This window comes from Mesoplodon mirus, assembly GCF_964341445.2.
Source record: "Mesoplodon mirus genome assembly, chromosome: 1".
Lineage (NCBI taxonomy): Eukaryota > Metazoa > Chordata > Mammalia > Artiodactyla > Ziphiidae > Mesoplodon > Mesoplodon mirus.
Genome location: NC_138976.1, coordinates 14152411 through 14164635, shown reverse-complemented (window position 1 = coordinate 14164635; position 12225 = coordinate 14152411). Strand labels below are relative to the sequence as shown.

The window sequence follows — 12225 nt, the reverse complement described above, 5'->3', positions numbered from 1 at the left end:
AATCACAAAACATTATCCCTCTGAGATTTAGTTACTGGACTTGCCCAAGGTCACTCCAGTGACGTGACAGAGCCAAGAGAGGACTCCAGGCCTCCAGACTCCTGGCCCAGCCCAACGGCCAAGTCCTCGCTGACATTCTTACTCAAGAGGGATGGCAAAACACAAATCCACAAATGGTCAGAGTTAAGAAGGAGCTCCCACCGCTCAGGCAGCAGTGCCCTCCAGGACCAGAGCTGATATGGAGCGGATACACAGTGCAACGGCCGGTACTGGTGCTAAAATACCGAAACACGTCTACACCAGTTGTAAACTACCCCCTGATCCATACACCCCAACCACCCCAGCCCCTCTCCAAGACCCAGGAACTACAGGCACAAGAGCAGGCCTCCGGGACTCCACTCCAGCCCTAGCGCCTGAGTCTGTTCTGATGGCTGTGCCCGTGCTGCACTGGTTGTTAATTATTTTGAGAATCATCCTTCACAAAAACCACAAGGCGTGCGTTGGTGGTATAGTGGTGAGCATAGCTGCCTTCCACAAAAACCACAAGGCATGATCAGAGTCATTCATCAGAGAACTAATCTGCATAATAATTCCCTGTTTTCTGAACGTATGTACTTAATTAAAGCCAGGCTTAAAAAAAACCAACAAACCTTGGCCGACAGTGAACGCCTTTCTTTCCCATCTCTGGCTGCCTAGCCGTATTACAGGCAAGCTGCACGTCAGAACAATCTGGACGCATCTCCGCAAACCAATATCATCAGTCATTCAATCAACAAACGTCCACTGAGCCAGGCACTGGGATTCAGACACGAACGCCAGTTCCCTTCCCCTGAGGTGCCTCCCGGGGTGCGCAGGGCTCGAGGGAGGGGAAGCAGCAAGGCGGCTCCGTAACGTCAACCCAAGGGCTAAGCGCTACGGTGGATGGATGTGCAAAGTGCCGCACAAGGTGGGGGACAAGGAGACGTAGCGTTCAGCAGGCAAGGCAAGGAGCCCAGAGGAGGTGACAGCAGAGCGGCAGCCCTAGGGGTGTGCAGGGGCCACCAGGTCAACAAGGAAGAAGAAGGCATTCCAGGCAGACGGAACAACATGTGCAAAGGCACGGGGGGGCACAAACATGGAGTTCTCGGGAATCTGCAGGAAGTGAGGTGTTGCTAGAGATGATGGGGCATGAAAGAAAAGGAGAATGGCAAGCTAGCTTGGGGCCGGATCGCGAAGGGCCCGCTGTGCCATTGTAGGTGTGCATGGAAATGTTCATCTGGAAAATGTTCTTACCTCGAGATTACATAGTTCTTGAGAGAGTTGCCCCCAGGAGGGCAAACATGAGGCTCATCTTTGAACAAGCTCTAGTTTCTCGGTTTCCTGAGCAGTGCAAATACGAACACTCAGCTGAAGGATACTAATCTGTAAGGAGGAAAGACTGAGAACCCCTCCTCCTACCCGCTGTTAGCTCATTTACCAGCACAAGGGCCTTGGAGGATCCTTAGGTCAGAGGAGTCATCAAATATGTGTCAGGAAAGGATATGAATTTGCATGTGAATGTCCAATTTCAGTCGAGCTTACCTCGGAAAAGATGCTTTTGCCGCCTGGTGACTGAGAAGAGCACTTTTCTGTTATTAAGTCTTCACTCCTGAACTCGAGATCACCCGCAGTCATTAAATAACGGTTCTGCTGTATTGCTTCCAAGTCTTTTTCATTGAATTTCTAAGGAAGAAAACAAATCATAAGGAAGTTGTCATCAAGAAAAAAATACTAAGAGATGGTCCCAAACTCTTTAAGGGAAGATTTACTGTTTTTCCCAATTTAAACAATTTCCACCATCCCAAAATATTAGGCAATTACAAATGGTAATGCAATCCCTTTGTGCATTATTACAACCAGGAGAGCAGCACGCCAGCAAGGCATGGGCAAGGACAATGGCAGTCATTACAAACCTCCCCGCTCGCCACCACCGAGACACCTCCCAGCGGGTACAAGAAGACAAAGCCCAGGCTCTGGCCCCACGACCCAGGCTCCAATCCTGGGTCCTCCTTGGCCAGGGTGTGATTTCTGAGTCTGTTTCCCATGCTACAGGGTTAGTGCAGTGATTAGAGGGACTGTGTATCAAAACCCAACAAAGTCGGGCTTCCCTGGTGGTGCAGTGTTTGAGAGTCCGCCTGCCAATGCAGGGGACACGGGTTTGTGCCCCGGTCCAGGAAGATCCCACATGCCGCGGAGCGGTTGGGCCCGTGAGCCATGGCCGCTGAGCCTGCACGTCCGGAGCCTGTGCTCCGCAACGGGAGAGGCCACAACAATGAGAGGCCCAAGTACCGCAACAAAACAAAAGAAAACAAAAAAAAACAAAACCCAACAGTCTAGGCACTCCTGAAACATTACAAATTTGACAAAACTTGAACCGTCCATATCTACGAGGAGATTTGACTTCCAGGAAGAAAAAGGCAAGACTGCAACTACTTTGGGGGTCTGGTCCCAGGTGAAAGCTCCTCCTTCACGATGAGGCACAATACAGCCCGCTTCACCAACCCCTTCAGAAGAGGTGACATCCAACGATACTACAGGCCTGGAAACCACTTCTCTGGTCTTTTGGCCAAATTCAAGCACAGAATCCATTCCTAACGATTTAAAGCCTGGTAACTCCTGAAATAGGTGTCCGTCCACTCTCTGTGGGAAATTAAGGGTGAGAACCTCATCTCATTCCTAGCCACCCATCAGAATTAATTCATCATGTCAAACATTTCTAAAATAGCTGAACACAAACAAGAAAGTAGAAGCAATTTTTTGTAAAAACCTATTGAAGCACTGGGAATTAAATAACCAAAACAGAAATTCTAGAATTACCATCATACAGTTGTGCTTGAGTTACAATTTTCATTTTTATTTCTTAAAAGTCCAACTATACATACACATTAACAAACGGGGCCACAAGGGTTAGAAGGGAACAGCCACCCTTAACTCGCCACTTCTCACCTCTGAGTCCCACTCGCAGAAGAAAACAGCTTTTGACTCTACTGATTTCTGTTATTTACTTCCATGTTTCTACATGTGTTCCTACGCTCACATTGCTTGATTTCCTAAGGTTAGATTTTATTAACTGGCTCCTGTCACAGAAGTTTAAGGATGTAGCTCTCACATCATCTACCCCCCAACGCTTTTCCTAATAGTTACATCACGATTTTGGTTAAATCAACATTCTGCATTTACGTGATTATGGCCACGCACATACTGTCCACAGCCCAGCCAAATGGTGTTCCATGGTGACATTTCCGTTCATGTTTAATTCCTTGCTTTTCTTGGAATTAGCAACAACTGCTTTGTTGTGTTTACTTAGTTCATAAAACTAAATTATGTACTTAGTGTTAATTTATCTCCAAACTTATAAATTCTTCTACATGGAGTCAAGACACATCAGGTAAATGATGGGCTCTGTTTCAGTTTCTTGAAAAAATCCCAACTAAGCCCTCCCTCAATGGCTCAAATCTGGGCTTCTATGTAAGTGGCTGGGATCTTCCTTCCCCACATCCCAGGTGAATTCCTTACTTTCTGGATCCCATTCTGTGTTACTTCCTCATTTGTACGGACTCGTCCTCCAGCAGCTTCCTGCATGGAGCACATGGAGGCAGGTGATTTTAGGCATCAAATATCTGAAATTGCCTTCATTGGGCCCTCATTCTTGCTGTCAGCTTGGCTGGCTACAGAACGCTGGATTGGAAACCACTTTTCCTCAAAACTGAAAGCACTGTCCTGTCTCCTGGCTTCCAGTGTTGCTGCTGAGATTTCTGATGTCGTTTCGGGTCTGGGTCCTTTGTATGGGACCTATTATCTTCCTCTCTCTGGAAGCCCTTCAGATCCTCTCTTTGCCCCTGTGTTCTGAAATTTCACAATGACACAGGATTGTGAAATTGCGACAGAGGTCTTTCTTCATTCACCGTGCCAGAAACAGAGCAGGCCCTTTCAAGGTAGAGATATCTGCCCTTGCATTCTGAAAAGTTTTCTCCTGTTACTTTGAACTTTTCCTTCCCTCTGCTTTGCCTCTTCTTTCTGGAACTTCTGTTCGTCATATATTGGAGCCCTTGACTCGAGCCTCTGATTTTCTTATCTTTCTTCTCTCATTTGCTCACCTTTTTGTTTGTTTCTGTGTTTAACTATATTTTCTGGAAGATGTACTTGACTCTCGTGCAACTTTTCTAACTCTTTTATTAGGCTCTTTATATCTGTAATAATACTTCCAATTTCCGATAAGGTCATTCCTCTTTTTCCCAAATATCTTTTTTATCAGATGCCGAACTCATTTCTTATCTGAAGATGTTACAATACTGAGTTTTTTGAAAAGCTGCCTAGTTTTCTTCTCTGCCTCCACTGTTTCTGTTTCCTCTACGTAGCTTTGTTCTGTCTTTGTCTTTCCTCTTAGACGCTTTTCTCCTGTTTGAGGAACTCGGGCCACCCACGTATCTTTAAGGGTAGAAGTGTCCAGAAGCTCTGTGAGTGTGGAAAAGGTACATCAACGGCAGCCTCACTGTGAGGTGATCAGGCGGGGACTCGGCTGTTTTGCTGAAGGACCCCCTACTGTCAGTCAGCATCTTTCAGTCTTCTCGGTCCACAGAGGACTCTCCGCGCTGGTACACACACTTCCACTCCTTCTCATTGAGGGATACACTACTGTTTTCAGCTGCACCTGGTGAGCCCCAGGCCAGAGCTTCTCTGGTTTAAGGTCCCCACAGAGTAAACCTCTCATATACTGCTGGTGACAATAAGGCCACCTAACTGCCCAGCATTCCAGCAACCTCTGTTGCTGACAAAGGTACCAGGTACCCCCACTGCCCGCTGAGCCTTTCTGGGTTCTGTAGGATTAATCAGCTTCTTCTTGTTGGCTTTTCATCCCCAAGGCATGAGGCAGAGGGGAGAAAGCTGAATCCTATGTAGTTATTCGAATAGCAACCTGACCTTCCACCATTCCCATTCTCCTGGTCCTGTGCATTTATACCTTTTCACCCCTTCACCGTCACGTGAATGAGGCTTCAGGAGGAAGCAGTGTTAAACACGCATGTTCACTCCACCATGGTTACCTGTAATTCTGAGCTGAATCAAAAATCCAATATACCATCAAATGATAAGGGTAGTCCAAGACAAAAAAGGAACAGATAGAAGAAAAGTACAGAGGAGTGAGAGAGCATGGCACAAAGGAAAGCCAGTACTGCAGCAGAAGGCTGGTGCTAGAGCAAAGCAGGCTGGGGCCTGAATCAGGCCCTGCCATTTCCTAGTCACGTGACCCAGGACAACTCCCTTCTCTTCTCGAAGCTTTCATTTCTCCAAACTTACCTCCCTGGTGGCTGAGGTCCAAATGACATAAAGAAAGCTCTACAGTGCTCCGATTAATAATAGTGAAGACCACACTCTTTTTTTTGCCCAGCCTTACCTTTTTATAAGCATTCCTGTAAAAAAGTTTAAAAAACAAAGCAAAACAAAAAAACCTATGCCGAAGTCAAAAGATTTAAATACAAAAGAAAAAATGTTGTGGTACCTGAAGCAACAAGTCCTTCTGACTGGCATTTTCTGTTAGACTTCTGATCACTTGCTCCTGACTGTGCAATTTTTTATTACTTTCATCCAAAAGACTCTTGTAACGATTCTCCACTGCTTTCTCTCTTTCATTCACTTCATTGCGTAATTTCTCAACTTCATTTCTAAGGTCCTACCAGAAGAAAAAAGAAAAAATGGAATTCACTTGACAAAAATTTCAAGGTAATCTTTCACCTGTTTACCTTACTGCTGTAAGAGAGCAAGGTACATAGATATATTTTACAAACGTGAGCTTCCTTCTCATTTAAAGTCTTATAAAACCAACTTTTAAGAATAATAAATTTGGGGAAAGCTTCATGCACAGACATTTATCACAAAATTATTAACAATACTGAAAAGCCAGAAAGAAACTAAATGTCTAAATCTAGCAACAGAGAATTAATTATAAAAAGCATATGGGGGGCTTCCCTGGTGGCGCAGTGGTTGAGAGTCAGCCTGCTGATGCAGGAGACATGGGTTCGTGCCCCGGTCTGGGAAGATCCCACATGCCGTGGAGCGGCTAGGCCAGTGAGCCATGGCCGCTGAGCCTGTGCATCCGGAGCCTGTGCTCCGCAACGGGAGAGGCCACAACAGTGAGAGGCCCGCGTAGCACACACACACAAAAAAAAGCATATGGTATAAAAAATATCACAATTATGAGTAAAAACAAAGCAGGATACTATGTAATATGATGCTGATTGTTTTCTAAGCATTTACACAAAATATTGTCAAGGCTATGGGGAAACACACCAAAATAATGACAGTATCCCCAAGCAGAGGGATTATGGGTGACTTTGCATTGATTTTCATTTTTCTGAGTTTCTAAAATCTCTAAATAAGTCTGTATGACTTTCATAATCAGAAAAAAAAAACTGTCTTAAAAAATGACATTTATAATAACATGGAAAATGCTTATGTTAGAATGTTAGGGAAAAAAACAGAAAACAAACAGTATACAGTGTGATTTTTAACTACCTCAAAATCTGTACTATTTATAATATTGAAGCACTATTCATAACAGCAAAAGGCTGGAAACAACCCAGATGTCCACCCACGGAGGAACAAACTCTGTTGCATTCTCACAGTGGAGCACTCTTAAGCTATAAAGGAAAAGGAATGAGGACTCTACAAATATCCCGCCCTGAAGTAATCTTCTAAACATATTGCTCAGGTGGGCATGTGGGGTGGAGGGTGGTGTGGACCCCAAGAGAAAAAAAAAGTATGTCTAGCATACTGCCATTTAGTTAACCATAAATAATGGCTGCCTATATGGAAAAGGAGAGAACAAGGTGCAGGAGAGAGTAGACTCATTTTACAGATGTGTCAGTGAAGCTGTTTAAATGTTTAGATAGTTATTTTAAAAATAAAATAATAATCTCCTAAAACTAAAAGCAAAAGAAACAGAAAAAGAATTTAACTGTGTATCAAGCTGACTGGTTAACCAACCAGAGAGGAATGATTTCAGTAACGTAAAAGCAGATTAATTTGTACACCCCTAGTGGGATATTTCTCCAATGTCAAAGGGACTGCTGCAAAAATCGTAAACTGTTTTCAGTAATCATGTTGCAGGAAATAATATTCGTATTGTTACTCTGAAACTGTGTGTGCACAGATATATACATATTTATTAAATAAGTAATTATCACTATCATAAGAACCAAGCCTCAGAGAAAACAAATACAAATATAAAAGAAGTTAAAACATGTAATTCTAAATTTGAATTGGAAATACGAATATAAACTTACATTTTGTTATTTCTTTCCTTTCACTGAAAAAGCCTAGAATCAGTATCCTCCCTAGCATGCAGGCTGTAGTCTCTAAATATCATTGCTCACCAAAAAAAAAAAAAAAACAACAGGGTTCTTTAAAACAGTGGTTCTCAAAGTGTAGTCCCTAGAACAGAGTTGGCAGCACCACCTGGGAACCGCAAATGCAAATCACTGGGCCCTAACCCACACCTATTAAATCAGAAACTCTGAAAGGAGGGAGGGAGGGCCCAACTATCTGTGTTTTAATAAGCCCTCCAGGTGATTCTAAATCACACCAGAGTTTGCCTTATAGAAAGGGATGATTCCAGGCCTGGGGCAGGAGTATATCGTATAAGCCCAGACATCTTATCATGTCAGAAAGGAAGGAAGCTGTCAAAGACTACACATTCACGTCCAAAGAACTCAGGAATCAACTCGAATAAGCTTTTTCACTGTCTAAAGATAGGACAATTAGAATATCAAGGATAATGACAATGAATTAAAATACGTCAAAAATGTTAAACAGCTATGAGTTCATAATGATTAAAAAATAAAAAACCTTTTGGTCACTGTGATAGGCAGAATTACGGCCCCCCAAAGATGTTCACATCCTAATCCCCAGAATCTCTGACTATGCTGAATTACATGGCAAAGGGTAATAAAAGTTGAAGATGGAATGGAGGTAGCTAATCAGCTGACCTTAAAATAGAGAGATTACCCAGGTGGGCCCAATATAATCACAAAGATCCTTAAAAGTGGAAGAGGGAAGCACGAAAAAGACTACACCAGCCATTGCTGGCTTTGAAGATGGATGGGGGTCATGGGTCTAGATGTGCAGACAGCCTCTAGAAGCTGGAAAAAGCAAGGAAATGGATCTCCTCCTGGAGCCTTCAGAAGGAACACAGCCCTGCCATGGTAAGTCAGATTTCTGACTTCCAGAACTACAGGGTAGGTTTGTGTTGGAAAGCAGCCAAGGGTGTGGTGATTTGTTACAGCAGCAATAGGAAACGAATACAGTCACCTTTCGAAGATTTTAGGGAATTCTTCCATTGTCTTTCTTGTATGAACTACACCCCAGAGTAACTAAATAGATAATGAAAAACAAATTTTTCTTCATACAAGTATACAGCTATAAAAGAAGAAGGAATGATGAAATTAAATTATCACCATTTTGCAAACAATCATCAATGGCTAGTAACATCACAAAAACAGGGACTATCAGATACAATGTACCTCCTGTTGGAAGTACAAATGACCACCTATGATGTAATCTTGTCAAAAAAATTAAACCTGAATTTGATCGTGCACCTTATCTAACTTCCAATTTACTAGAAATAAAAGTCAGCAGAGAAACAAGTTGAATGACATTACAAAAATACAATCAGCAAAATCCAGAATGTGGAAAACAATAAAGGACAAAGGACCCAACTTACTCAACAAATAAATTTCAAAGAAAAAAAAGGAGAACCTGTAGATTAAATAATAATTAAGAAAGTTAGGGAAGGCTAGTGTGAACTCACAAATTCATACTGATTCTACTGATTCATTCTGAGTTCATTCTAGCTTCCCTTTCTTAATACACACACACACACACACACTTGCTCACACACAGAGATGGACACAGAAATAAATACAGATGTGTATGTGCATGTATGCAAACATATTTTCAAGTTCTGTCTACTGCCAAGGTCTAGAAGTACTGACACCCCAGTAGTAATGAGGATACCTGTCATTCAGATCTTGGTTCCTAAATATCATTCTCCAATAAAAGAAACCAGAGATCCTTAGAGAAATGGTTGATTCCAAGATTGGGTTAGGGAAAATACAAGAAGAGTCCAGGACATCCTGTGACCCTAACAAGTGTGGAAGTGCTCAAGAAATGTTAAAGACACAGGAATCAATTTGAAGGAGTTCCCAATGGCCGTGTCTGGGCCAATCTGAACAGAAAATAAAACACGATAGTAACAGCTTAACAACCTACAGAATAGAAAAAATATCCATGAGTCCATACTGATATAAACAACTATATAATAAATAACTGCAGGAGAAAGGGCAGCCCTTCCTTACAGTAGAATTACAACTAATAAGTGTAGAAGGAATGATGGAAAATCACTACTAAGCAAACACCACAGTAATGACTGTTGTAGGTAAGGGTCATCAATAAGATTCTTAAAAGTATGAGGAGAAACAAGACATTTACATAGTGTCAAAGTATTTCCCCCCAAAATACTTATCACAAATGGAGAATAGTAACTTTACTGTGGAGAAACCCAGAAGACCCCCACCTTAACCAAGTGACCAACACTAACTGCACCAGAAATAAGACGGATTGACATTATGCACCTCCAGATATGACATAGCTCGTCTATGCTATTCTTGCCAAAAATGTATAACCTCAATCTAATCATGAGAGAAACATGAGACAAGCCCAAACTGAGGGACAGTAACAAGATAACTGATCAGTACTCTTCAAAGGAGTCAAGGTCACAAAAGACAATGACTTGAGCAACTGTCCCAGATTAGACAAAACTAAGGAGACATGACAATTAAAGGCAATGTGGATCCTGGACCAGAAAAGAGGCATTAATGGGAGAACTGGCAAAATTCAAATACAGTCTGCAGATAACAATATTGTATCAGTGTTAATCTCCTGATTGTGTTGAGTGTTCCATAGTTATGTAAAACGTGAACATTGGGGAAGTGGGATGAAGGATACATGGGAACTCTGTTATTATTTCGAATCTTTATGTCTAAAATTATTTCAAAAGTAAAACTTTTTTAAAAAGAGACTTATCAATCAGTACAACATCCAGATCATGATTTGAACAAACTGTTTACAACAATTTTTAAATAAGACAGGGAAATCTAAACATTAATTGGCTAGTTGGTAATATTAAGAAATTATTAATCTTTCTGAAGTGGAAAAAAATATTTTTTTAACATACTGAAAAACCAACAAAATAATATGCCTGGGAATTGCTTAAAATACTTGAGTGTTGAAAGAGAGGGAGTTGGGAGGAGTGTATAGCTGAAACAAGGTTGGCTATGAGTTTGAGTGCTGAGCTGGGTGACAAGTACCAGAGGGTCAATGTACTATCCTCTCTCCTTTTCTGTGCATTTGCGTTTTTCTTTAATAAGTACTTTTTTTTTAAAGCAATGATTAAAAACCTGAAAGAAATTACCAAAACGCATGATTACGGATGATCTTTTCAATTATTTTTTCTCAATTTTTAAAATATTTTATACTGAATATAGACCACATTCATAATGGGGGATAAAGTAAACTTTTTTTTTTTTTTTCTGCCGTATGCGGGCCTCTCACTGCTGTGGCCTCTCCCGTTGCGGAGCACAGGCTCCGGACGTGCAGGCCCAGCGGCCATGGCTCACGGGCCCAGCCGCTCGCGGCATGTGGGATCCTCCCAGACCGGGGCACGAACCCGTGTCCCCTGCATCGGCAGGCGGACTCCCAACCACTGCGCCACCAGGGAAGCCCAAAGTAAACATTTTTAAAGTAACATTTTTTAAAAAGAGAGAAACCACTTCAAAAATTAAATGTTACTCTTTTTCTTGGGCAAACAGATGAAGATAAGATTGTCTTAAGCCTTTAATCCAAAACAACCGGACCAAGAACCTATCATGAATTATAAATGTAAACAGAAATTCAATTCTAGAGGGAGGAAAGAAGAGCTTATTATAAGGCAACAGTAACAGAATTCTAAAGCTAAAGAATAAAAACCTTCTCCCACAATACAGTTGGGCCAACAAATTAAGACATTTTCCCACTGCAGACGTTCCTGTCAGCCCTTGTCCATCTGCAGCCATAATTTTTATACAACTTTAACTTTGGTTTGGATTTTTTCCCAAAAATGTTACTTTATTCCATTACACCATGAGCTACAAAGAGCACACACCAATTAAACAATGACGACACATAAAGAAAAAATCTTAAAAGTTAAAAAGAAAAGTTTAAGAGTATAACGTCCAGAAAATAATTATTTTAAAAAAAAAAGTACAAAAGACGGAGGTCCACGGAGCTGCTGCGCCTGAGCTTACAACTTGGCTCTCCTCCTCTGAGTCCAGGAGAAAGGCTAGATGAGGTCACCGGGTGATGCTGAGTGAAAGATACCACACAATCTTCCTATCTATCCATTTGAATGAGAGTATCCTACGTCTCCTATTTCCCCACCGTCTCTGTCTGCTCTTACGGGTAATAGAGCAAAGAATAGCTCTGTGCATAAAACAGGTTTTCTCTAACTTCTGGTTTGTTTTCTTAGGCTAAATCTCCAAGAGTGGAATTACTAGGCCAAAGAGCAATAATAATAAGCATGGTTCGAGGATTCTCTCTACAAAAGAATTCACTTTCTTCCCAAAAGACAGTGGCTGAAATGCCACCAACAAAGCCTAAGTTTCCTGTTTCACCACAATCTCACCAGTACTATTTTCTTAAATCTTTGCTAATTTAATTGGTATCAGATGGTCCTTCACAAGGGTTTGAATGCGCCTATCTCTGATGGCCCCCACCATCAGCTTTGATATATCTGACTATCTGGATTTCCCCTTGTGCAAACTGTCTTTAGCCATTCATGAAAGTAGTTTCGAGGACGGTTCTAAGGAAAAGCCGATCTCTCAAGAATCGCCCACGGTGAGCGTACACAAGCACACACACACACACACTCGCACCCTCTCGCACAGTCCCCCCCGACATCAGAAAGGCCACCAGGACAAAGTCCACCTGTCTTACTAATGCTACCAGAGAACAGGCAGATGATGAACGTTTCGTGATCGTTTTGCCTTCCTGACGGCTTAGCGAGCTGTCCTAGTCCGAACGAGGACGGGGCGCAAGCGCAGAGGAGCAGCCAGGGCTGGTGGGCAGTAGCCTGGGGCCGCCCCGGGACCGCCCACACCCGGGACCGCCCACGCCTGG

The 12225-nt window shown here is 42.4% G+C and overlaps 1 protein-coding gene across 4 annotated transcripts in view; it reads right to left on the bottom strand.

The window, feature by feature from the left end:
• The window catches only part of CDK5RAP2 (CDK5 regulatory subunit associated protein 2), a 183996-nt gene that overhangs the window by 96459 nt on the left and 75312 nt on the right, over nt 1–12225 (bottom strand). For all 4 annotated transcript variants that reach the window (XM_082619449.1, XM_082619448.1, XM_082619451.1 and 1 more), the window contains exons 13-14: nt 5516–5686; nt 1561–1701 (exon numbers count right to left, since the gene is read on the bottom strand). In XM_082619449.1, the coding sequence (XP_082475575.1) occupies nt 1561–1701; nt 5516–5686 (312 nt within the window). The remainder of the gene's footprint in view (nt 1–1560; nt 1702–5515; nt 5687–12225) is intronic.